The following is a 27,052-nucleotide window of genomic DNA, read 5'->3' as shown; positions in this document are numbered from 1 at the left end:
CTACGGGGCTGCCGGTTACCTGGGTGCCGCCGGCGCCGCTGCCCCCCCTCCGATGCGGCGTGGAGCATCCCGCTCCACAGGTGCGGAGTCCCGTCGGAGAGAGCCCATGTAGAGCGCAGGGGGACACGCCCGGGACTGCCGCCAGCATCCCGGGGCGGCGGAGCTGCCGGCCGGCCGCTCTCGGGGCGGCTGCTCCGCCTCGCCGGGGGAAATCCTGCGCTGCCCTCCCGCGCCGCCTGGCGCAGCTCCGCGCTCCCTCTCGGCACCGCTTCTGCGCCGTCCCCTCCCGCCCGCGCTGCTGCGTGGTGCCGCCCGGCGCGGGCGGGGCGCGCTGGAGGCGCGGGGGTCGCGCAGCCGCCGCCCCGGCCCGCTCCGCTCCGAGCTGCGGCTGCCCCGGCCCGGCTGAGGGGCGATGCCGACGCAGCGGGACGGCGGCGCCGGGAGCACCATGTCGGCTCCGGGCGGCCTCGGGAGCAGCCTCGGCGGGGACGGCGCCCACCAGGTCCGGGTGAAAGCCTACTACAAGGGGTGAGTGCGGGCGCTGAGCCCCCGGGAACGGCGGGGCGGAGAGGAGCGTCCGAAGCGGCGCCGCGGGTGTTCGGGGTACCCGGGATACTCCCGGGGATACTCCTGGCTCAAGCCCTGGGTGTCCCTGATTTTTAGGGGAGGAGGGAAAGAGCGGAGAAAAATATTCCACGACTAAGCGGCCGTGCTGAAGTGGATGTCAAGTGCAGGGCTGGTGTCAGGCTTCAGGGGGGAAGTCATCCTCCCTTCTCCGGGGGTGGCCGTCCCGGTGAACGAGGATGTGCCTGAGCAGCCTCTGCCCTGCTCACCCTGCTTCCCTTCACCCCCAGACCCTGGCTGCCACATAACACACGCCAGAATGTTTGGGATCCAGCTTTGGTCCTGGTGTTGCTATGTTAAGTGATGTTCAGGACTAAAGGAAGAGAATGTTTGTATGAAAATTTGTTTCATGGGTTTTAGGGTGTTTGCCAGGGACCAAACAATTCCCAGGGGAGTCTGTGAATGGTAACTCAGATGCATCTACTGTCAGTTATGCTTCGGCTGTTAAAAACAAAAACAAAACAAAAACCAAACCAAACCAAAACAAAAACAAACAAAAACAGCAACTCAGTGTCTGCAAAATGGAAATCTGAATTTTGTGGGCCTTATTCAGTGTCTCTCCAGCAATAACATACAAACGAAAGGTTCTGCCTTGGGTTCACATCCCACTATTAAATAGTAACAGTTACAGGACTTAATAAGTTTCAGTGCAAGGGTTGCCAGCAGTTCACTGGGCCATTAAGTTTGAGGGGAGGTGATCTAAGCAGAAAACAATGTAGCTTGCATTTTTGGATTAAGAGTGGGCACGGTGCTCTTGATAGCGTCCTTCCAGTTATATGTGTTAAGCACAGGAGGAGGTGTATTACATTTTCAGTATTTAGTGTCTCTAGCTGTGTAATTTTAAGGAGAGGTATAGAAACTACACTGAGCATTTGGTATTTGCTGCGGTGTTTGGTTTCTGGCTTGTGTCTGCTTTGGGGCCTTTCTTGACAGAAGTCTGTAGAAGTCACTGTAGAGACTGGCACAGTCTGTGGCTTTAAAGGACATGTGAGACACTGTCAAAGTATGTGAAATTCTGAGCTCTTTGTTTCACAGTCCCTTTAATCCACTTTTTCTTAAGGAAACAAAGGTGCCCCTGGCTATCAGCTGGTAGAGGTGTTAATTTGGTCAGACAGCAAGCTAAAATGGAAACTCTTCTGAGTGAAAACCATTTATTTTTCTTCTGCTGGGTTAGTTTTAATCTTGATCATTTCCACATGCAATCACATAGATTCTTGCTTTATCGCAGGGAGGAAGCAGCCCAGGGTTGTGGGAGTGAGGAAGAAAATCTGCTACATTGGGCAGGAATGCTGGCTCATGACACTGGTAATAATTTCACAGGCGCTGGAATGTCTGAGTGCTGTCCATTGACTTTTTATCTGTTAATGCAGTTATCAGTTTAATAATGGCATTGAGTCATAGAGGGTGTTGGTTAACCATTGTGAATACCAACAAACTAACAAGCTGAATGCCTTAGTCATGATTTATTTTGAGATATAAGCAAATAATTCTCTCCACTTTCTTACAACAGAAAGTCTCAAGCCCCTTCTCAAACTTACACTATCAAGTGGATATTAAAGCCAAACATTTTACCTGCACTTAACCCTGAAGTGACCTGGAGACTGAGAACTGAATGCTGATACCAAGGGCAGCTTTTCCCCTGTTCTTCTAATACACTGTCTCAGAGCTGGATCGAGGAATTAATGGGAAACAGTGTTAATCAAGAAACGTTAATCTCTCCTAATTTCCTTTTAATGGAAGCATTTGAGTGGGTTGTGGAAGTTATTGGGAAAGTCTGGCTGTGAAGGTCTTTTCATCTTCCAAAAAGAATTTCTGGTTAAAAAGAAAAAGAAACAAAAAAACACCAGGCCAGCCCAACCCAGCACTTAGAAGCACAGATTTGTTCTTGAAACGTTTGGGAATCTGATAGTCGGGAAACTTGCCTGAGGCAAAGAGCCAAGCCTGAATCCCCAAAACTTGGCTGGGTCTGGCCAGGAGCCCAATTGCTTTTCTCAGCCAAGACAAAGACTTCACACAGGACCCTTTGAAGAGTCTTTGTTTCATTGAACCATGCAGTGGTACTTCTTTATCTGAAACTCATGAAATATGTTCAAACAGGACGGAAAATTTTCCTAAAAATGAGCACAGATCATGAGAATAAGGGGACGGGGAATTCCCAGAGACTTGGGAATCTGGGCATTAAGTTGAGCTTTCCCAGATATTTCCTTCTTTCAGTTAAACAGTGCTTATCTTCCACATAGGATTGGTTGTTTAAAATTCTTAAAATAGTGTTACATATTTTAAAGAGTTGCTGTGATCTGTGCAGCGTGTGTAACAGAGGTTCCTGAGGGGGTTTTAGGAATTAATTTTGTTACTCCAAAGGTAGATTTTTGTTGATGCAGTAACAAAGTATAGCAGCTCCCACTGATCAGCATCTGTAATTACAACCATTTCAGTGCTGTGATGATATTCAAAGTTTGCCTTTTGTCTTACCTCATTTGCTGGAGATGCTTTTTTGTCAGGTCAGTACAAGAAGTTGCTACATCATTCATACCTTTGTTGCAGGAGTAGGAAACAGGTAGGAATAATTCCCTGCTCATGCTCAAGGAATACTGTAGAATTCATGCTGATTTAAAAAACCAAACAGCTATAATAAATATGTTTCTGTTACAATAAATATGTTTCTGTCACAATTGGAATACATGCTAGCATGTATTCTTTCTGTGCCTGACATAGATTTTATGCTGGTTTTAGCTGTGTAGGCTGTAATGTAGATTAGATTTTTAATAAAAAGGGGTAGATACCAATGCTTTGCTTGCCTTCAGTTTGATTTGGTTCAAATGAAGAACACTCTTGACAGTTCTCTCATAATACATGGCAAACCTGCTTCTTTTCTTAATTTTAATTACTTAAGTAATTTAGTTACATGAGTGGGAAAAGTGTGAGGAGAAAATAAATTTTAATTGTAAAATCAAAATTTACCTCCATAAAGATTTCCAGTGAATTAATTTCTTAAGGGTTCTTGAATTCTTGCATAATTTCTTTTTATTTGTCTTTATCTTGGGCACTTCTTTTGATCAGTTCTTCAATGCAGCATCTTCTGTTGTCTGTTGACAATCAAGTTCTTTGTTGGAGAGCATTCAGCTTAAGAAAACTTTGGATTCAGTCTGTGAATATATTTCCCCCCCTTCTTGCTGTTTAAATATTTGTTTATCTTTCTGACAATGTATTTTTTCCAGAAAAACAGACTTGAAGAGGGGAAAGCAATACTTTAAATGGTTGTGAATGGCAGTGGCTGCACCTCACAGTACAGAAATTACCCTCACACAACAGAATTCCCCAGGAGCCCTGTGGGGGTTCATTGCAGTGAGCTCTAATTAGACCTTTTCAAAAGCCCTAATGACTGGCCCAGGTGTGTGATGCATGTGTGGAAATGTAGGTAACATGTTTAATGTGTCTGTACATTTCCCCATACATCATATGGGATATATGAGGCTGCAGGTGGACAAGTCTAAAGCAGTAGTGTCTGTTCTTACAGGCTTGTTCTCTCGCAGGAGTTTAAGATCAGAGTGAAAAATGAAGCACAGATATTGAATTGTGTGAACTGTTGGCACTGGTTTTGGAGTTTTTGTATTGGATGGTTCTTTTTTTTTTTTTTTTTTTTAAGGACGTTGCAACTCTTGGGTGATTTGTAAAAGAAAGTGAGGAAAGCTGTTTGATCTCAGGAAAGGTGGACAATATAGTCTTCTATATGTATTTAAAGTATGTTCTCTCCTGTGTTTAGGTTTACCATTTGCCTTTTCTCAGTCTTCCTAAGATTTATGTTTTACTGATTCGGATATTTGCAGGGTATTGACTCAGACAGGCCTTCTAGTAGTATGAATAAATGATATTTATTAATATTTATGAAAGATATAAGTGATAGCATTTGCAGTAGTTCAGGACAAGTTCTGTCTTGTATATTTATTTGCATGAGTCCTACTCACAGGTCCCTGACTAAGACTAACTACAGTAGTGCTAAAACAAATTGTAAAAAGTCCAGCACTTCCATAGTAAGAGTTCATTGGCACCTCCAGATGTGGTGGTGCAAAAGGTGTGTTGAATCAGATTTTAATCTGATTTCCTGTGTGTGCCAAGAGAGGACAAACAAAGATATTTATTTCACCTTGGAATAGCTTTATGACAAACATGCTTATTCTAAGCAGTGTATATCTTCATTACAAGGAAAGGCCAATTGTCAAGAAAATTTTTCCCACATCTCAGTAAAAGAAAGCATTTTGTATCTTTAATGCAAGTCAGCAGGCTATGGTCTGTATTCACTGTCCTTTGTCCCTTAATTTGGCTGACTAACTTTAAATTAAAATGCAAAATTTTTTCTCAATAGAGTTTGGCTTCTTGACTTGAGTGAATGCAGCTTTTTCCAAACAAAGTCATCATCAGTGCTGTGTTAGGGGCAAGAAGTGTGGAGACACAAAGGTGTGACAGCAGAATCATTGTGAAAGTGAGACCCGTGTCAGCAGGAAGTGTCAGGGTCATCAGGGGAGTTCAAATGGCAAAATAAAGCAGCAGGGAGACCTGTAATCTTTCAGTTCCTGTGTTATGTAGATATTGCTTGTGGAACCTTGTTTATACTTGACATCATCTTTCTCTTTTAATATTGCTGTTGGCTAGAGTTCTCTGAAAGGATTACTGTCTGCTGTAGCAGAAGAGGTATTCCAAATTATTTGATAACTCTTTGATACATGTCCTGCTTGAGATATGAGAGTAGTAATTTAGAGAACATGCTTAAATTCCAAAATAATTAAACTCTTCTTTTTTTCTGAAGGGAAACTGGTTTGCTACTTAAAGGTGCCAACAAGTAGTAAGATAGTTTTAATTTTTTTTTTTCATTTGGTACCAGCTTTTGCTTTAGGGATATGAAGAGATTCCAAGGCTGTTTAGTGCCTCTTAACATTGTGATTTTTCATTTTTGCTGCAGTACAGATAAGTCTAGCTTTGTAGACTCAAGCTACTCTAGTCTATCTGTATAGATTCAAGCTCAGACAAGTGAGCTTGAATCATCATATTTGAAAATGTACTGGACATAGTTTGCTAATATATATATATAATTTAATCTTCAGTTTTTGCTGAAATATCAGTGATTAGTCTCAAAAAGTGTGGTCTATAACTTTCTGCTTTTCTGGCAGTCGTAGTCATTTTATAAACTCTCTACTGGCTAGTTCAAGCCCAGAAAACCCTGCAATGTAAATTTATATAAATACTTTCTCAGCACTCTTCAGAACTAATCTTTTGTGTTTAAGAACATTCCACAATGAATATATCTGTGCTAAAATGTGAATCGAGGAAGGGGTGGTAAACTTAGTGGAGCTGCTAACTAAGCAGTGTCTTATTTCCTTCCCAGAAAAACAGGAAATACAGGTTAAGGCTTTGCCTGCTAATCCAGGCTTGCTGTGTGTCTGTGACAGTGACATGCTGTCAGATCCTGTCAGATCCACCTTGCTGGCATTGGATTCCCAGCTGGTGTTTCTGTAGAAGATGAAAAGGGAGAACTTTGTGTCTGAGAGAAGAGTTTGCTGGGTTGGCTGGATGTGCCTGGGGCTTTCAAATAAAGCCTCATTTGCTGTAAGTGGCTGTGCTGTGTCTAGATCCCAGGGTCCAGTAGTTTGTTTTGCATTTTGTCTCACGTGGAAAGAACTGGAGGAATTCCTCTTACAGATCACGTAGCAGCTTTCTGACTGCTTTATTCAGATTATTGAAGAGATGATGTGTTTATCCTGGGCACAGACCTGCTGTATTTACTGGAGTCAGTCCCCTAAATAAACCTAACCTGACTGATGATGTTCATAAATCCAGAAGCTGGCTCTCTGTTCCTCCACAGTGCTTAGAAATTGCCAGTTGATTTTATTCCTGCTGCTGCTTTCAGAGGAGCTTCAGGCAGGCAGTTTGGTTTTTGTGTGCTCTCTGCCCCTCCTGAGCACTGTTCTGGTTCTATAACCACAGCATTTTATGTTAAGTCACCTTATTGGTCTCAATCTGCCCATGTGCATGGTGATTTAAAGATATTTAACTTGCTGCATATGTACACCTCAGTCTGGTAGGAAACTTGATGGGATTTCTGACCAGGTGAAAACTTTGTTGCTTCAATTATTTTTTTTAGCTCCCCCAAACAGTCCTGGGCACTGGCACCCATCTGGGTGAGGTTTTTATGGGAAGATTAATCTGGTAGCTCAAACATGGAGCTTTTATACTATGTTTGAGGAGTGTGTTGTAAACATTCTTCCTCCTTCCTCTCCCTGTGTCTCCCAACTCCTTTTTTTAAGGGTCTGAGCCCTTCACCTGTACCCCTTTAAGGCCCAGCCAAAACAGTGGGCCAGCATTTTTGCTAACATATAAAAAACAGGTTAACTCACTTTTAATTATCACAGAAATACCCATTCTGCATAACAGTAAACCAGTACATTTCAATTCTAAGTATATGGCTCTCTGTCAGCTTTCCCCTTCATTGTGTGAAGCACCACTCTTTTTTTAAAGGGACTTTGAATATTTACACATGTTCCCAAATCTGCTAGGAAATCTGTTTAGTATTTGTCATTAATTTTTCATAACATCTACACAATCAAAATTTAGTTGGAGTAGATGTATGTGTTTTGCATTTTGATACTAATAACTGTTAAAGAGGAAGTAAAATCAGAAATATGTTTTGAACATTATTCAAACATTTGCAGCATTTCTTTCTTGTGTTTCCATTGATGTAAGAGATCTAATTTCTCCATGTGATTAATATCTGCTGCAACTCACTTCATAGTTACTTGTGCGTAAAATCCGAGTTTTTCTGAAGCAGATACCTGGAGAATTAAATGTCAGTAATAAAAATCACTTGGAGCCTGACTTTGCTATAAGAAGGAAACTTCGGTACTTTATTTTACTTTAGCATTTTGGAGGGAGCTGCATCAGGGATGGGGTTAATATTAGTGGTGTATGGAAGGTGTTAGAGGTGATGATCAGTGTTATGCTCTGTGGAATAGTTTCTGAAGTTTATTTTTCTCTTTCTCAGGGACATCATGATAACCTATTTTGAGCCTTCCATCTCCTTCGAGGGACTGTGCAGTGAAGTTCGAGACATGTGCTCCTTTGACAACGAGCAGCTTTTCACCATGAAATGGATTGATGAGGAAGGTAAATCAATGCTCATCCACACATTGCTCAGCTTCCCAGCTTTTCTGTCCCTTTCATCTTTTCCTTTCTCTCTGCCATCATAAGATAAGCTTATAAAACATAGAATCTGACTCCAAAAATAAGTTATCCAATACCTTCTTAAGTAGAGCTTAATGAAGAGATATTTGTTTCACTCTACTTAGTGTGTAGGTTACTCTCTTTATAAAGGACTTTATAAATCCAACAAGACCTCAGTGACTATGAAGATGTTAATTCAATGTTAGGATTTCTTATGAAGGCAACAGAAAGTACTCCTTTATACTGCTGAAGATTCTCTTTATATCTTGTATTTTTGAAAGAGTTGAACAGACATTGAGCTATACAAATTGCAGTCTTTATCTAAAATATTGATATAAGTTAATGTATAGTTGAGTTGCAAGTGTAACCAAACACATTATGTCTCAGGTGTTATTATCAGCTGTTACTTTAGGAACCTAAAGTCTATTAACACATAGCTAATAATAAAACTTCTTCCTAATACTAATGATGTGTAGTAACTTTTCATCAAAGTGTAGTGACAACCTTGATGGAGAACTCGTCTCTAGTGCTTATATTATCCATCTTAAAGTTTGCCTTGGATAAAAAAGTCCAGAGCTGGCTCACCCTGTTAACAGATGTCATCCATTGAACTGTGTGTGTACAGAAGTAATTCTTTTTAAGGTTATTTGTAGGTTCTGTTTTCTCAGGGGAATTAGTTCATCCCACATGTAGGTTTTGAGCTACAGCTACAAGGAAGAGCCCTCTGAATTATGAGATTGCTGTGGAGTTATTTTAGCTGATGCAGTACATAAAAGGCTGCAGTGTGCAGTGATTTGTTGGCTGTGGTTGGTGTTTGCATGCAGCCATCAGCATAAATGGTGCTTATAGAACTGTTTCCTCCCGTTTCAAACTGGGCTACTGCCAGTTTATTCAGCCTAAAGCTAAATGTGGAGCAAAGTTGATTTTTGGCAGTGCCATATAGGCAGGTGTGTTGAAGATTATGTGGTCTTGGGAGTCTGAGCAGGTGGGGTTTTCTTTTCTCCTCGTCATTGCAAAGTTATTTATACCAGGCAGATGCAGCACAGTAAAATGAACAGTGTTTATGACTGAACTGTGCAGCAGAGCTACTAGGAGTAGAACATTTACTTTATAGTGAACTAGCTGTGTTGTTTTATCATCAAGAAGATAATGGTCTCCTCACTGCAGGGGAGGAGTTTGCAGTGTCAGTCATAAGAGGAAATACATATTTTTTTTTAATAAACATTTTGTACTGATTCAATAATTTACTTGAAGCCACAGTTTGTTCTGTCTCAATTTCTACTCTTTAATTAGAGATAGGCTTATCAAAAAAGGAAGGTTGTGGTTTGCCTGAATTATTTTCATGTGTAGGATTTGATTTTCATAAGCAATCCATGTTTGCTTTAATAATTGACTTACATTTTAATGTCAGTGGAGAAAAAGTTAATCTGCCAATGAGGAGTGTGTTTAAAGCAAATCCTCATGTCTTTATTGTGAATAATTCTTGCATGTACAATACATGGCTTCTTGCCAAGCTCCCTGTCTCTTCTCTCAGCACCACTCTGTAGTGTTTTCAGTTGATATTCTTTCTAGAAAACTGTTTTGCTTTACTGGAAAATTCCTGTATCACATCCTCTTTGCCAAAACTGAAGTTCACTGTTGAACAGTAGCATGAGGAAATGTGTATGCTGTAGCTGGTACTTGTTACTCATGGGTTTTATAGTCTGAGAGAAGATAAGGGGTCTGGGGCATCACTGCTTCCTGACTGAACTGGATTTACCTGGACACTGAGGTTTTGATTTGTCATACAGTAAATGCCTTTGCAGGATGAGGGCTTCACGTGTAACTACTCTGATTTCATAGAGGTAATGGCACACAAAGATATCATTTAATTGAGTGGAGTAATTTCCAAAATCTTCAGATACAACTGGAAAATAAAATTATCTTGATTTGATTTTAGACAAATTTATATTTTTTCCATATATGGTCAGTTCAGCTTCACTCTGCCTTCTGAAACATCCTGTGGGATGGACACTGGCCTTGTGTGTGTCTTCAGTCTGTTGTTTCTCACTTTATAATTCAAAAGTAAATATTTTCCTATGTATCCCAGCTGTCTTTGACTGCAAATTTGTACTACTCAAGCCTGTTGAGAGAGATGTCTGTAAACCTTCTGTTCTGAGTTTGCTTATTCTTGAGACCCTCTTTTGCTTCTGCCAAAAGGAAACACAGAACTGTTTGCACAGGTGTCGGAAACAAATGAAGAAAAACTGGTTTGTTGATTCTCATAGTGAGTCTGAGTAAATACAATTGCTCCTTCTCCTCCCACCTGCCCTGTAAGTTTGGGTGGGCACTGTCCAGGTGTCCAGCTCTACAGGGAAGTGGTTTGGTGGAAAATGACTGCTGGCTTCAGGACTCATATGGGGGATTTTGATGTGCAGGAAACAATAAAGACAGAACACTGAAAATGGACCATTTATTATTTATATTTTTTGCAATAGCATAGAGTGCACAGAACCACAGAATTGGGTTGGAAGGACCTTAAAGATCATCTCATTCCATCCCCTGCCATGAGCAGGAGCACCTTCCACAGTGCCAGGCTGCCCAGAGCCCCATCCAGCCTGGCCTTGGACACTCCAGAGATGGGATGGCCAGAGCTTCTGTGGGCACCCTGTGCCAAGGCCTCACCACCCTCACAGGGAAGAATTTTTTCCCAATATCCAATCTAAACCCTGTCCATGTGAAGCTGTTCCCCCTGCCTTGTCACTCCATCCCTTGTAGACAGTCTCTCTTCAGCTTCCTTGGCTGAAGTGTTGGCTCCTTCAGGTTGTGTAGGGCCACAATTAGGTCACCCCAAAGCTGCTCCAGGCTGAACAGCCCCAGCTGTCCCAGCCTTTCCTCATAGCTGAGTTCCATCCCTCTAATCAACTCGCTGACCTCCTCTGGGCTGGCTCCAGCACGTCCGTGTCCTTCCTGTTCTCAGGGAAGATGCATTGGAAACAAAGGCATTGTGATACATTAGAAACAAAACAAATTCTCTGCAAAAACCTCTGTGGGGTGAGTTGAAGTACCTCCTGCTGCTGGGTGTGTGGTTGTGCTGAAAAGCTTTAGCAGTGGCTGTATTAATTTAGGTGCCTTGCTGTATAAAACACAAAGAGAATAGTTAATGGTCTGTTGCTTGTGAACTTTCTGGCTGTGGTATTGACTGAGGACTCAAAGCAGTAAAACTTCCAGACTGGATCCAGTTTAGCCAGGATGGAAATGATTCTGCCTTCCTCCAGTTTGGTAACCCAGAAGCAGTTTCCCACTTAAGGTCATGGAAAGTAATATTTCTGTTAAAAATTAGGACTATAGAAAGGCAGACTTACTGTATGGGATTTGGGCTAAAAATAAAGTTTTGCTCATGCTGGAGGACAAGCAGGCAGAGATAAATCCCAAGACGTTCTTGACCAGAACATCTTGTGTAGATGAAGAGGAGGGAAATAAGTTGAACTAATAACTAGAAGTATTTTCTTTCTTTGGGGCAGTGATGATGGAGATGCAACATTGTTTTTAAAATGTTTCAGTTACAGTATTATTTTGAAAAAGGCTTATTCTTTTAGGGAGCTAATTTTTTAATAATGTTACTAATCTGCATCAGACACCAGAGAAAACAGAAAAGTTTGAGAAACTTTATCATCATGTAATTTAGTCTGCACCATCACAAATGGTCAACAAAACTGTGGTTGTTTTATTAAAAAAAAAAGAAACAAAGCCAGCCAACTCCTACCTTTCTTCTGCCTTTGTGTCCTTTCTTTAAGAGATTTTATTTCAAATAGTTGTGTGAGTGTGAAGGTAGTAGTTACAAATCAGAAAAACAGGGTGTTGCATTTGAATTATGTAATTTGTCAAAAGTTTCCATTGAGGTTTGAAGAAAGACTTGAGCTCCTGGTGCAAGTCTTGGCAATGCTGAAGCAGCAGTGAAAATATAATTTAGTCAGTTTTAATTAAAAATCCATTAAATAAAAGGTAATCTTAGAAAGATTTTAGGTGCTGGAGTATAGCCTGCACCTCCTGTACTGAAATATGTGTAACCATGCTTGTAGCAATGATGTTTTGCTTTTATGATCTGCTTGCCTCTTGGGAATATCCCATATTTTTATTTTCCCTGAAAGACCTCAATATGACTGTTTTCAGATATACTCTTTGAACAGTGTTGAAATACTACCACATTTGAGAATATTGGATTTTTTCTACAATAATTATCCTGGAACCAACTGTGAGGGAACTACTGAATGGTATGGAACTAACTGGGTTGAGTTTTGTGCTATTTTCTTTCCACAGGAGATCCATGTACTGTTTCCTCTCAGCTGGAGTTAGAAGAGGCCTTTCGGTTGTATGAACTAAACAAGGATTCAGAGCTTCTGATCCATGGTAGGTGAAATTTACTGAAATTTACTGCTGCTCCTGTTTGTACCTGTGAATAAGTGAAATTCTTACCTTCCTTTCCTGTGCCTTTCACACCCTCAGGCCTGTAGCCAAGGGAGACTGATGAGCATTCACTGTGCTTTTAGCTCTTCTTTTTTAAATTAAGGGAGAAAATATATTTTGCTGTTGGTTTATTCGTGAAATGCAGACTCTGTTTCTTCATTCATTCAGCCCAAGTGCCTTCAGACACATGCTGACAGTGAATGGTAGAAGTGATAAAGTGCAATTTATTTATTTATTAGATTTATACATTATCCTGAAGTTGATTATGGATAAGTGCTTTAGAGCAGCATCTCTCATAGGGGAAAAAGTTAATGAGCTCCATTTGTGATGGCAGATTAATGAAAAGTTTGACTTTTCTAAAATTAAGTACTTCAGTTTTAAACTTCATAATATCATGCCCCTGTTTAATGTATAGCTGCTCAATTTTTATTGTTCAGGGTTATATGCCTATTTTGGCAGCTTCTCCAGAGTATTTTTCTAGCTATTTGTAAATTTTATCAGTAGAAGGTTGATCTTGCTTTATCAGGGGGTTAGAGCAGAAAAGTCATCATTATTAAGTGTTGGTGTGTTACACTACAGAGTATTAACAGGCTCCTTCTCTTAAAAAGATGCAAAATATCTCATTTATCACCAAACCCATTTGAAAGGAAAAGACAACTTACCATCTTCCCACAGAGTTTTAAAAAAGGGAAGAATATAATCCATTTGTAGATACATTTTACTCTTTCTGTGCAGATCAAATTTTTCATCTGCCCTTTCTCCATTAATTTTTGTGTTTGATAAGATTCTGATTAAACTGGTACCAGGGCTGTCTGTCCGTCCACATTTACACTTCTCTCTGATGGTTACTGAAGCCAAATATATTGGAAAAGATGGGTAGTGTTACTGAAGCTAAATAAATTGTGAAAAAACCCTTACATAGTCAACATCCTCTGTAACAGTTAGGACACTGTCATATAAAACATTTATAGTATTTGGAAATATTGACTAACTGTGAAGATTTGCCACATGAAAAGCCAAAATCATTACTTTTTCTAGTTACTGCCTTTAAGAAATAGGTTCATTTATTCTGTGTTTTGAGTGTATTTCTCCTGTATGTCACTGCTATGCCCAGCAGAAGGGGTTTGTGGTGATTTGCAGCTCACCTGTTCTTAAAGAAGGTTTTGTTGAAGTGCAGTCAATGCTGTTCTCCAGATGGTTGAATGCCTTTCAGAAGTGTTGTATTTAACCCAAAGAATTATTTTCTGTCTGAAATGAAAACTAATCAGAAGTTAATGTCTTTCTTGCAGTATTTCCTTGTGTCCCAGAGCGGCCTGGCATGCCCTGTCCAGGAGAAGATAGTAAGTAGGCATTTCAGCTAGGAAATGCAGAAAATCAGTTCAGATTTCCTGTTGTAGCAGATTATGATGTTCTTTGGTTTGGCATCCCACACTTATTTGTCAAGCAATCTTGACATGCTTGTAAATTGTAAATCAGGACATCCTCCCACTTATGAATATTAATAATGCAAATCTGTAAAAATCAAATATTTACAAGGAATAGGAAATCTTGCTAAACTTAATGTTTTTCACTTCTGAATCATTGTTAATAAGCATTTCACATTCCTGTTAACTACCCATGTCACTCTGCTTTCCTTGCTTTTGCCTCTTCATTCATGACAGATTTTTATCCTATTCCTGTCTTTTGGGGAGTTGCCAGATTGCTGGCTGACAATTGTGAGCAGAGGCTTGTAACCAGTGATTATGACTTGTCGTGTCACTATTTACAGATTTGTGGTTAATTCATTTGAAATTGATGTTTAGGTGCTATCAGGAGGATTCTCCAAAAACCTGTAGTGTGTTAACTAATGTTCTAGACATTAAAGAGGTTATTTCCCTCCAGTCTTAAAGTTTGGTAAAAAAGGGTGTGTCTGTTACGCACACAAGCGTCTGTCAGCTTGGTGTCCAAATCTCTGACCAATCCAATCTACATGTGCATGTTTAAAAGTTAACTTGGGCAGAATGGGTGATGCTGGTTATCTGAAAAATGAGATTGCAGACTACATCAGAAAGAGATTTACAGCTCATATCTTAGTTTTCAGTTTAGGTTTCTGACATGCCTCAAATAATGAAAAATAAAGTAATAGTTAAAAAATGAAAAAAAACCCCAAAAAAATCAATGGCAGCTGTGGATTTAAAACACTGGAGGATTTATCAAGTAATCTTGACATGCTTGTAAATTGTAAATCAGGACACGCTCCCAATTCACCTCCCTTCCCCCTTTCCCTTCGCCACAGCTTCTCCCCAAGTTGAGCTGAGGTATGTGTATACTTTGCACAATATACAAGTGCTCGTATTGTTTGGACAATTTACCTTCTCTTCACTCAGTATTCCTTTTAACTTCAGAAAAATCAGAATTAACTTCAAGTCGATCAGGATATTCTACTTCAGATGTTCTCCAAAACTTAAAAAAAAAAAATAAGAGATACTTGGAGCATTCCTCTCTTTCTGTAAGAAGCAGGAGTGAAATTTTTCTCTGCAAGTTACTCTGCACAGAAGCCTCCAGGAGAAGATGATGTAGTTCTGTGTTTGTATTTGTCTGGATATAATCCTGTGTTTTTCCTCTTAGAGTCCATTTATCGCCGAGGCGCCCGCCGGTGGCGAAAGCTCTATTGTGCAAATGGTCACACTTTCCAAGCCAAACGATTTAACAGGGTGAGACTCTTGTTTGGTACCTAAAGCCATGATACAGGGATGTCTGATTTTCATAATGATGATGCCACTGCCTTGAAAAGTTATCAGGTAGTTTTATTCTCGTTTTTGTTGTTTGTCTATACGCTTCTGGCAATCCTGTATCTTCGGGAAACTTAAGCAATATTAAATCATCAGGAACTTGAAATAGAAAAAACCAAAACAAATTGGTTGCAATTAAATTTACATATAGTCTGAAAGCATAATGTCAAAGCTCCTGTGTTCCCTTAAAATCTTCCCAGAGGGCAAACTGGAATGTATTAGATGGCTAAAAGTAGATACTCAGTTTTTCAGCTTCTGTGAGTAAAATGGTCTGAACTTGCTTATGATGCACAGACTTTTCTTTCATGACTTTTAAAGGAGAAAGCTGAGATGTTTCTCCAGGCAGCCTGTTTCTGGTGCCATGTAATCAACTGAAAATAACAAACCATTCAAAATGTTTTCAGGAAGCAAGGGTCAAATATCATTAGCTAAGGACCAAGAAGGCCCTGCTGTGTTTAAAAACAGCAACAGCCAAAACCAAACCCAAAATATTTGAGTAAGTCAGGTCCCTTGACAGCTTCAGTAATCTTTCCTTCTTCTCTAAGCTTAGTGTATTGTGTGCTTAATGCTTGAGATCTTCTCCACTAAACTTCATCTTGAGCATCTTCATGTCTAACTTCAGCTTTTTTGTTGTTGTTTTTGGCCTCATCTGGGTTAAAGGCTTTCAAGGCATCACAGTTAAATCAGTTTCCACTCTTGCCTCCATGGGCACCCTGTTTTCGTGGCTCTTTGGAGTTGTTTTGTGAATGTCCTTCAGCGAGTGGTGACCTTCCCACTCACATTGTCTGGTTGTTTAAGGTGTTGAAGCTCTCCTGCCTTCCTGTAAGGACTCACCTACAGAGAAAAGAGGAGAAGAGCTTGGTTAATGCACGTGTGGCTGGATAGTTTTATTCTTCAGTTTTGCTCTTTAATGATTTAGTTGGTTTCTGGTTGCAGAGAGCTCACTGTGCCATCTGCACTGACCGGATTTGGGGCCTGGGGCGCCAGGGCTACAAATGCATCAACTGCAAACTCCTCGTTCACAAGAAGTGTCACAAACTCGTCAACACTGAGTGTGGCCGACACGCACTACAGCCAGTAAGTAAAACTGACCTGATAAATTGTCTCAAAAAAGCAGCAACCACCCAATTAAACAAATAAACCCCCCCTCATTTTATATTGTTGGTTTTCAAACTGCAGCCTGCAAATAATCGTAGTTGAAACATAAAGTTTATGGTTACCGTGACTTTTGCAAGAAAGTTTGGGGTTCACCAAGCAAAATTGCAACTTCTATCAAGACAGGAGTCTAATCTGCACATCTGACACTATTTCCCTTGTCACATATAAGCATATAAGGGATGTTTATCTCATCCTTCATAGGACATTGCATAGCATGTATATATGTACACACTATTTTCATCTTCAAACTAGATAGGTGGCGTAAATTCTCTAAATATCTGATAGATTATTGGATGAGTTCCTATTTACAGCAAAGGAATATGAAAAGCAGAAATTTTGACTTTTCTCCCAAGAAATTCAATCATCTTCAGTTCTTAAGTCCCAAGAAAAACTGAGATTATTGCTGCTCCTGGTTTAATGAAGCAGACAGATTCAAGTCTATATTTTGGGAATTCTTTTGATATAATCTTTCTTTAATATATATACTGCTAAAGGACTTGAGTTTTTCTATGTCTTGACTTCCAGAAAATAGGGAAAATTAAGAATGTGATTGTTTATTTCATTATGTATGTTTTAGTAACTATGTTGGCTAATGAATTTAAAAAATAGCTATATTATATTCCTCAGGGGTCTTTAATTTCATTTATTGCCTCTAAAATAATGTGTCTGACACTTGGACAGTCTATTGCAAAATCCTATCTATGTTTGCAGGAGCCAATAATGCCTATGGATCCAACATCAGTGCATTCTGATAATGTAGAAACAGGTAAGAGCAATCTTTTTTTTCTTTAAATTACTATGAGTTGCTGAAAAGTGGACTTTGAAGTCAAATTATTTTAAAACCCCTTCTTTACTTTTTCATAGAATAAGAAAAGTAAGACAGCTTCTTAATACTAAGGGGTGTCTAAATATAAAAATTCCAGTTTTCCACGTCTTACCAATTTCAGAAACTTGACTAAACAAAGAAGAATATATGCTGTCAGTTACATTTAGTAAGATGAGTGCTTCAAATGCCGTGATCAAGCTAAAAAACCCAAAACCAAACTCTTAACAGCATTAGCAGAGCTTCTGCTGGAGTGGTGGCCAAGCATGTTTATTCTTATGGCAATCAGAGTGATGGTCCTAATGCCAACCTATCCATTTTGAATACTTGCAATAGAAGCATTTAAACTGTTTCTCTGACTGTGGAAATTTTAAGGCAGAAGAAAATCCTGTTGTGTTGCATCAGTCTAATTAATTTTTCCTGCACCTCCAGTGATACCATACAATCCCTCAAGTCATGAGAGCCTGGACCATGTTGGTGAAGAAAAAGAGGTAAAAAATCCAAGCTAACTCTGTACATAGAATCACAGAGTATCTGAAGTTGGAAGGAACCCATGAGGATCTGCAGAGATCTTAAAGCCTGTATGTCTCAATTTCAAGAAATTAGTCGTTTAATTTACCACAAACTGAAAATTAGCACAGAGGGTACATTTGGGTTGCTCCTGAGATGTGTGCATGTGTGGCTTACATGCTGTTTTATTTTGGACCTTGAGTTGAGATGTGCTTTGATTGAGACAGTGTTCTAAATTCTCCCAAGAATGGTTTGTTTATCTGCCAAGTCTCCTTTGCTTCTTTTGTTTCCCAGCACATTCCTTTCCAGGACAGTACAGTCTTAAGATAACAAGTGTTAATTGAATTACTTGTTTATATTAATTTTGAAATCTTGTTTGAAATGCTGACTTTTGCAGTTGCTGACACTGGCAAGGCTGCTTCTTCATTTCAGTGCATCTTTATCCACAGGCAATGAGCATTAGGGAAAGTGGCAAAGCTTCCTCCAGTCTGGGCCTGCAGGATTTTGATTTGCTGCGGGTGATTGGAAGGGGCAGCTATGCCAAAGTGCTGCTGGTTCGACTGAAGAAAACGGAGCGCATTTATGCCATGAAGGTGGTGAAGAAAGAGCTCGTCAACGATGATGAGGTGGGCAAGGTGTTCTCAGTGAAATGGGCAGCTCTTCCAGACAGCTCCAGTGGTCCCCCATGAGGTGGGAGCCAGGTCTGGGCTGCAGCACTCAGTGAGAATTCTACATGTGGCTTCTTGTGCTGCTCCATAGGAGGTTCACAAGGCAGGTGGCCAGGTGGAGTCGGATTTTCATCAAGTCTGGGTTTTTGTCACAGAAATCTCACCATGGTATTTTAATTGCTTGTTAAATCAGACCCCCATCTTAGCAATTTTTGCACAGTGATTAGTGAAAACATGCCAGAAATCACATTATGAAACTGCTAAAAACTTCCTGTTACTGAAGATTTCCCTTGTGTTTCTTTAGACTACTCTGAAAACATTGGAATGTCTGTAGTTTGCTGTCCAAGAGCTTTTGCATTTATTTCTCCATCTACCATTGATTCCTTCTGCATTTCTTAGTGCTACTTTACATTTCCCTTCACCAGTTTATCTTTTATAGATCAGTGTGTTTTCATTCCCAAGGTGCTTTCACAGTGAGGCTAAGAGTAGAGGACATTCAAGAAATAAAAAGTATGCTATCAGCTATTGCTTCACATTTCAGAACTATAGAATATTTAATTTCTTGCAAGTAAAACAAGGACAGCAAAGCCCTTGAATGTCTTTCTGCTAATTGTCATTAATACTTGACCTAAGAAGTGCCACAATCCTTTTCTGAATGTCACTTTTCTTCAAAAAATAGGATATTGATTGGGTTCAGACAGAGAAACACGTCTTTGAACAGGCCTCAAATCATCCCTTTCTGGTCGGACTGCACTCTTGCTTCCAGACAGAAAGCAGGTAAAGATCATAAATTAATAATAAAGTAGTCTTATTAAAAACATTTCATCCTATCAGGCACCTCAAAGGCCTAAATTTACAGCATAAAGCGTTAAGTAGCAAAGTCAATGTTTTGTAAATCTTTGTAGTATTTTGTGATCCAAGTGCCATGTGCCTCTGAGGTTTTCAGATGGGGAAAATGTAAAGTACTGGTAGATGTGGTGGGAAAGATTCTGGACAGGAGGAGAAGTGCAGCTAGTAGGAAAAAGGGATTGAGAATCTATGATAGAAGAGAATGTAGAATGGAAGGAAAAAAAGGCTTGAGATGAAAATTAAAAGTACAAAAACTGAGGAATAATTGTCTCAAACTTGCCTGGATTCTTTGAAGACAAATCTGTGAGTAAGATTCAGAAAATAGAATGTGAGTTTTCAAAAGGAAAACCAAGTAATAGGGATGAAAATTATTATTTTTCTATTCTATACAGTAATAGAAACTGATGTGACTCCATACAGTCATATATGTAGTAATGACAAGCAGTACCTGTAATGGATGAGGAATATGGGAACATTACATTCCTTTAGCAGTGAAGGAATTACCTAGAGAAACGTTGTATACTTGATTTTTAACTTTGGGAACTTATTCAAACGAGGGGAAAATGGTAAAACCAGCCATGGTGCCAGAGATGGGAGGAGTGGGATGGGCATTGTTCTGTAACAGACCTGTAACGTCTCACAGCTCTTTCAGCCGTGCACACAATCATTGGTAACAACCCTGTGTGTTCCAGGTTGTTCTTTGTTATAGAGTATGTCAATGGAGGAGATCTGATGTTCCATATGCAGAGGCAGAGGAAGCTGCCAGAGGAACATGCCAGGTGTGTCTCATTCCAGATTTCTTGCATCAAAACAGTGGTTTTCTGACACAGTGCAGCAGTGCAGAGATTATGAGGGATGAGCCAGCAAATCCTCTCCAGATGTTAAGGATTTAAGAAATGTGAAACTGCATCCTCCTTTTGCTGCTACAAGCCACCATGGTTTTGTTTCAAGAAGGAACTGTAATAGGAAGCATTTCGATGTTGTTTGCATTGGCATTATTCTGTATGACTTCAGTCTGCTATTTTTTTTCTAGAAAAACAGTTTTGTGGTATTTTTTTTTTATGTCTAATGATATCAATGTGTTTCTTGTACAACAACCACTACCAGCTGTCCAGGCAAATGCTGAGTTCTTGGTGCATATGCTTAATCTCAGATGGTGAGATAAAAGGGATGATTGCAGGAGCCATTACCATTAACTAAAGACAATTTTTGAAGTGCATTGAAACATTTGTATGATTATAAACAATTTGCCACTTCTCTGTCAAAAAATAATAGAATACTTGGGATTATGTATAGAAAATATCATACTATCAAGACTGTTATTATACTTTTGGGTTTCAATTTCTTGAGTAATCAGTATTTCTTTCTACACCAGGTTTTATTCTGCTGAAATCAGTCTAGCACTGAACTATTTACATGAGCGAGGGATAATCTACAGGGATTTAAAACTGGATAATGTGCTTCTAGATTCTGAAGGGCATATTAAACTCACAGATTATGGCATGTGCAAGGTAAGATCTAGTTTCTTGCTATCCAGGAAAATCAACAGTTAAGAAATTGTTATAAATTAAAAGATGCAGACCCTTTAAAAGTGAAATTTCAAGGTCTCTCTTTGTACACAGTGCACACAGGATGTATATTCATTTCACTTCCACATGTGGGGAAAAGGCAAATGTCAGAGTGCACAGGTTACACTTGTACATGTACTGTTTATGTTTCCATAAAGCTCCTGGATCAACTCGTCTGGGAGGGGTTGGTTGAAATAGTCAGGAAAAGGTGATTTCAAAAGAAGTTGAAATTATCAGTCACTTGCTCCTGGAGCAGGGCTTTGACTTTGCCATGGAATTGCCATAATGCTGGTTATTGAAGACTTAATTCAGAGTGAAGCTCTTAGAGGAGTGGGGGATCTTCAGTTAACTGTAAAGTATTTTCTTCCCATCTTTTCCTAAAGGAGGGTCTGAGGCCTGGTGACACAACCAGCACATTCTGTGGGACTCCAAACTATATTGCACCTGAAATTCTCCGGGGAGAGGATTATGGTAAATGGAATTTCTTGTTGCTACTTTCTAACTTCACCTTACCTCTTCTCATTTAAGTTGTTTAAGCAGTAGAAAGTGAAAAACACCATTAGACTGTAAAAAAGTAAAAAATCTCCATCTCCGTGATCAGTCTTGATTCCACATCCTGTCTGGAAAAGTAAATGAGAGCAGAATATGTCACACAAAGCAAATGAGATACTCTGCATTGCACATTCTAAATTCTTTTGAACAGTCTTGAAGAATAGCTTGAGTCTTCCAAATTTATTATTGTTTATAACTGTTTTAGATGCTACTAATGATATACTTGCAGTCTGGAATTGTGTTTGGTTTTGGAGCTTTACGTTTGGCAGCAATGATAGATTAGATACAAATTCATTGCAAAAAGAATAGATAGTAGATGTCCCTTTACATATTTTTTTTAATTTACCATCTTATTTCAATGAAGTGTTTCTTTCCTGCTGGCTTCAGATACTCCTGCTTATCACAAGCTTTCTAGACCAGCCAGACTGTATCAGCCCCAGCCTGGCTACTGGGATTTCCTTTAGCAGTGAATAGTAGGGGAGATATGCTTTGTTTCATGAATGACTGACTTGCTGCTATTAAGACTCACACAGTTCCTCCTTGGCCTTATCTCCCTCCCTGGATAATGCACTTTTGGTTAGTAATGACTAGGCTTAAATATTATCTAAACCTTGGTTAAGGGCTTAACACCAACCTTCAACCTCTTTGCACTTCCTCCTGTTGTGTACATAATGATCCACGTAATGTCTGCTGTAGTCGTTATCTCTCCTTTATTCAGCTAATTGGAAAGACTGGCAATACTTATATTTTTGAATTTGTTCTTCTCAGTTTTTAGCCCCAGAGGTGTTGGTATTTTGTTGTGCAATATATCCATTGGTGTTTCCTCTCCTGAATTCCAGGCTTCAGCGTGGACTGGTGGGCCCTTGGTGTGCTGATGTTTGAGATGATGGCAGGCCGGTCGCCGTTCGACATTGTCGGGAGTTCCGACAACCCTGATCAGAACACAGAGGATTATCTCTTCCAAGGTAAGTACCATGAGTGTTCCTACACTCCAGTGCTTTGCCTCTGCTTAGCCTTTAAACTAACTCCAAAGATGCAAGGGTTGATAGGAGACTTGTTTTCTTGCAGTAATTTTGGAAAAACAGATCCGAATTCCCCGATCCCTCTCAGTGAAAGCAGCAGGTGTTCTAAAGAGTTTCCTTAACAAGGTAAGAGCTGATGTCCTTTATCTGCCATATACAGAAACAGGGTAGATTAAGGTGAGAGCCTAAAGCAAAATTTCAGTGGGGCTAGGGGCCCTATTCTAGATACTTCTCTTAAAATCTGAAGCTCCTGTTTTTCAGGCTGGGATTATGAGTAAATTCCAAAGTGAAAGGCGTAGAAATGCTCCAAGCGATTTCTTTAGCCTGGATAATTTAGCAAATTTACCAAATTTAGTTTGGTTCTGAGAGAAGCAGCTTAGCAAATCACTTGGACAGCTTCTGATGACTTCTGGAGGGAGATGCAGAGGCAGGATGAGGGAGAGGCTCACTGTTTGTTGGGGGCTCTCTAGCCTGAGTGCCAGAAGGTGCACGTGTGGTAGTGGATGATGAGTCCAAGCACTTGCTGGCTTTTAGTGAGTGTTACATGAGTGGGAAGAAAGAGATACAAGAGAAACCAGATTTGGATAAATTATTCTAAGGAAGTCACACCATTCACAGCACACTGTTACAGCTCCCTGGTAGTGTGTGCATGTTTGTACCTGGAAGTGGAATTGTCTTGTTGAAATAAGCTTCTTTCCACAGTATGGACCAGGAGCTGCAGTTACTTACCCCAGTATGGTCTCCTGGCATAATCTGTTCAGGGAAGAGCAAGGGAAGGTGGGGGGAAAGAATGAAATTCATTAGTAATCTAACCAAGCCTGCTCTAAAACCTATGGAATGTTTAACAGTTCTGAATGAAATTGAAGAAAATCAGCATAATCAGTTATATAAAATTCAGCTAAGGGCTTCCATATATTCCTCCCTATTTCAAGGGGTAAACTGGAGCAGTTTCCAAAATAAATAATGCTAATTTAGTTCTTCAGCGTTCCTTGTAACTCTGGTGTTTCATTTCTCACGGGATTTGTAACATTGACATTTTATTCATGTGTAGGCTGTGGCATTCATTTAGAAATATTTTCCTTGCACAGGATCCAAAGGAACGCTTGGGCTGCCATCCTCAGACAGGATTTGCAGATATCCAGGGACATCCCTTCTTCCGTAACGTTGATTGGGATCTGGTATGTCGATGCCTCCTGCCTTGGCTGAGGTTCTTTGCATACAGTGACAAAGTTGTTTTGAGCTTGACAAAGTTGTTTTGAGCCCAAGAGAGAACCTTAAGCTCAGAAACATTAAGCTCTTAATTTATATTGTACCAAGATTAAAATATACAATCTTTTTTCCCTTTTACACACAGTAAATGTAGTCAATTATTAGAGTGATTGTAGAAAGTATAAAAAATAAACTTAATGGTAATTTCCAGTCTTGTTTAAAAATAATTCAATAGGTTGTAACTTATTCGCAGTGTGACTAAGTGCATTTATTCTTAGATGGAGCAAAAGCAAGTGGTGCCTCCATTTAAACCAAATATATCTGGAGAATTTGGTCTGGATAACTTTGATTCCCAATTCACCAATGAACCTGTGCAGCTCACTCCAGATGATGAGTAAGTAATGTAGCATTTAAGAAGTTCAGAGAAGAGAAGAAGCTTTTTTTTTTTTTTTTTTTTTTTTTTAATTTTACTGTGATTTATATTGTTAGTAGTCAGGTGAGATTATCCTGGCTGAAAAGCCTTTATAAATGCATGAAATGTGCTTGATTTTGGTAGTGGATTTGTGGTTCCTTACTCTTGAGAGGACCTGATTTGGGATGGGGAGGGAAGGACCTTTCTAGTTTGATTGAACTGCTTCTGTTCACATTTTAGGAATTTTTATAGAGTTTTATATAACATTCACATTGTATATAAATATGAACTGTGTATATTAAATGTTACCTATGCACCTTAATCAGGTCTGCAATCCAACTTCCTTCCTCATCCCTTTCTAAATACAGACTGTACTAATTATGTTTAGAAAAGTTGCTGATGCAGGTGCAGTATCTATCACATCCTAATGTTTTCAGGTCCTTACAAACCTGACTGTTTAGGGCAAGTTTTGAAACTGCAAACCTTGCAGACTGCTTTGTGAGTTAGTGAGTGAAGCCCAGTCACTGCTTTTGAGGGGTTTTGTGTTTTGGTACCATTATTGGGCTTAAAAAAACCCCAGTGGTAACTGTAAAGGTAGAGAGGAACAAAAGAGGGAAGGGAAATTTTCTCAATTGCAGTCCACTGAACAGTTTAAATTTTAAGTCAGACTATCAGTTAATGTTATCTTTTTAATTTTGCTCAACTAATGATTGTTTTTTAATCCTAATAGTGATATTGTGAAGAAGATTGACCAGTCTGAATTTGAAGGCTTTGAATACATAAATCCTCTTTTGATGTCAGCTGAGGAATGTGTCTGAATTCTCCATTTCTGAACTGTGCCAATTGTTACTCCATTTGTTTCTGCATGGATAAACATCTCTCCATTTGGATGCACTTGCATAAAATGAGTAACTCAACATCCTGCCCTTGCCACCACCTAGTGTGAATTTTCTTTTTGTATTGATTGTTGTCCAGGATAGTTGTTATGCTGAACCTTCAGCTGCCAGATTGAAAACGTTAGAACTTTCTAACAATTTTGCCAAATTTGAATTTTAGTGCAGGAGCTGATCTCTGGGACTCCTGACTGAACAACTGTATAGTTTGCCAGTATAGTGTTCTGAGCAAGGAAAGGTTTTCAGTGCTTAACGAAAACAAATTGCATCAGGTAATGTAGTAAAATATCCTTCAAGGATTTCAGATTTTTCAGCAAGATGAGTAAGAACTCACCACTTCTGTAGTTCCAAATCTCTTCTCTCTGAACATCTGATTTCCCTGTTCTACATATAGAAATTAGAGCTTTGTTCATGCCCTTCAGACTGAAAAGACAGCAAGGAGAGCAGATATTTACACTGAATAGGTCAAGCCTGGCTGCTTTCGTGGAGAATATTGATCCTACTATGAAGGAGACTATTAACTCCATATCAGAATTGGTAGACTTTGCTCCAGCACTCACACTAGGAATTGTACACTGATACAAAGAGTGCCTTCCTAGGCTGGACCTTTCAGCAAGGGTTGGACATGGCATCAAGTGTCAGTTTAATTAAAAATTCAGTTAACTTTTGGAGAAATTAAAATCTGTACAGAGTAATTCAGCAGTAATGGGCAGCTAATACTGAACCTCATGCTATTTATTGCTTTTATACTTGCTGTCTTAACTGCATCAGAAGTGCACACGGTACAGCCCAGCCTGGAAAAGGGCATCAGTTCCTTTTTTATATTACTGCCACACTGCTGAGAATGAGTTCCACTTTGCCAGTGGAAAAAGCATATCTAGAATAAAATAGGTGCTGTCCACAATGACTCCCTTAACTTCTGCCCTTAGGGATGGTGATCTGTACTTACAACCAAACCTGAAATGTTGGTAGCAGGCTCAAGGAAAGCAATTGAAAGAATGGGTCTAAGGATTAGGACTAAGAGATGTGTTTCTTACATTTCATGTTAGTAAGCAGTGTAATATACAGCACAGATAATTCTTATTTTTAATGCTAAAGCAATAGTTATGAATGTGTTGGGCTGAAGAAATGCCAAACATACCACTTTTTTATTATTATTTTGGGGAAAAGGGATTAAGAGACATTGAGGAAAGGAATCTGTATTATGTAAGAGCTGTAAGAGAAGATAGGTGTCACTGGAAGCAGATCTGAGAATCTGTAAGCACAAGTTGGCAAGCATTATCTGAGGCTTTTAGTAAACTTTTGCTTGGCCAGTGTCTTTCTGTGAAAATCCTCATATGGCAACGCTAATTTCATAGCACAAGTTTTCTGGTGTATGTCTTTTCACTTCCATGTCAGCTGCAAGCAGAGAGATTGCACAAATCCACACTGGTGTCATGGTATGAGATTTAGTTCTTGTTTTTCTTTGCAATGTGAATAAGAAACTCCTTGTTATTGGGCTGAGTTTCCAAAACTGATAAGTGGTTTGATGGGCTTCAGTTTCAGGGAAGTGTGGAACCTCCACACTGTTAAAAATCAGGTTTCCTAAAATTAAAGTTGCATCTTTTCAAATGTAAAATATGAGACTGAACCTTTCTTTACAAAACAGCAATTAGGGTCAAGTGAACTGCACTATGTGCAGTTTGAAAATGGTGATTTTTTAGCCTCTGACTCCTGTACCCACATGATCAGTTTAGACATCAGGGCATAACTGATATTAAACCAGGGAATAAAGCAAACAAGAAAAGCCTTGTCTCTACAGTGGCATAATTTCCTACAAGGTATTAAAGGAAATGGCTTTATGTAAGAAATGACATTTCTGCCATTCATCACAGAAGAGTAAAGCAAAAGTTAATTTTTTGTGTAATGTCATAGAAAAAGTATTTTTTCTATTTACATATCTAACCATTAAGAATCTTGCAGTGACAAATACCTTAAATTACAGTAAATCCATTTTTAAACTTTAATTTTCTCCAAAGTGCCATGATATTAACTATTTTTTTTCATTGTTAAGCATACAGAAACTGTCATAAATATTCAGAAGGGACATTGGGTGTAAACAGTCCAGTGCAGTAGCTTTTGTTTTTTGGAGAACGTGTCTGCATCAGAAGCATGATGTATTTATGTGGAGTAACCTCTTTTTTGTACACGAGTTGGATTCCTATGGGTGCTCTGCTAGTTAATATTGTCACTACTATTTTCTTGTTTCATGTGGAATACGGTCTTGAACGTTGTTGTGTAATCATTTCCTTTATTTGTGCACACTTTTTACTTTAAATAAAACATTTATATTAGA

The 27,052-nt window shown here is 39.4% G+C and overlaps 2 protein-coding genes across 11 annotated transcripts in view; one reads left to right on the top strand and one right to left on the bottom strand.

Moving 5' to 3' along the window:
* PHC3 (polyhomeotic homolog 3) overlaps nucleotides 1-450 on the bottom strand; it is a 31,353-nt gene extending 30,903 nt beyond the window's left edge. For all 8 annotated transcript variants that reach the window (XM_030280611.4, XM_030280612.4, XM_072933588.1 and 5 more), the window contains exon 1: nucleotides 20-450. In XM_030280611.4, coding sequence (XP_030136471.4) covers nucleotides 20-450 — 431 coding nt within the window. The remainder of the gene's footprint in view (nucleotides 1-19) is intronic.
* On the top strand, nucleotides 388-27,052 carry PRKCI (protein kinase C iota). Of its 3 annotated transcripts, none has more exons than XM_012575737.5 (18): nucleotides 388-528; nucleotides 7,658-7,779; nucleotides 12,136-12,225; nucleotides 13,572-13,622; nucleotides 14,890-14,975; nucleotides 15,990-16,130; nucleotides 16,923-16,977; nucleotides 17,467-17,525; nucleotides 17,994-18,170; nucleotides 18,892-18,989; nucleotides 19,754-19,840; nucleotides 20,437-20,572; nucleotides 21,013-21,100; nucleotides 22,021-22,146; nucleotides 22,250-22,329; nucleotides 23,292-23,381; nucleotides 23,691-23,806; nucleotides 24,555-27,052. In XM_012575737.5, exons 1-18 carry the CDS (start codon nucleotides 413-415, stop codon nucleotides 24,640-24,642), a joined length of 1,806 nt encoding a protein of 601 aa, XP_012431191.2. In that variant the 5' UTR covers nucleotides 388-412; the 3' UTR covers nucleotides 24,643-27,052. The 3 variants fall into 3 exon arrangements, with proteins under 3 accessions (XP_012431191.2, XP_030136475.1, XP_072789695.1); XM_030280615.4 differs by lacking the exon at nucleotides 388-528 and adding an exon at nucleotides 1,151-1,929; XM_072933594.1 differs by lacking the exons at nucleotides 388-528; nucleotides 14,890-14,975.

The sequence above is a fragment of the Taeniopygia guttata genome, chromosome 9 (genome assembly GCF_048771995.1).
Source record: "Taeniopygia guttata chromosome 9, bTaeGut7.mat, whole genome shotgun sequence".
In the NCBI taxonomy this organism is placed as follows: domain Eukaryota; kingdom Metazoa; phylum Chordata; class Aves; order Passeriformes; family Estrildidae; genus Taeniopygia; species Taeniopygia guttata.
Note: the sequence above shows the minus strand (reverse complement) of the source record. Positions and strands in the feature narration are given on the sequence as shown.

Excerpts from the sequence above, each read along its gene's own strand:
- PRKCI (XM_012575737.5), top strand. The coding sequence starts at position 413 with ATGCCGACGCAGCGGGACGGCGGCGCCGGGAGCACCATGTCGGCTCCG. Across the intron at positions 14,976-15,989 it reads AAGCCAAACGATTTAACAGG|AGAGCTCACTGTGCCATCTG; the intron begins GTGAGACTCTTG and ends TTCTGGTTGCAG. Across the intron at positions 16,978-17,466 it reads TTCTGATAATGTAGAAACAG|TGATACCATACAATCCCTCA; the intron begins GTAAGAGCAATC and ends CTGCACCTCCAG.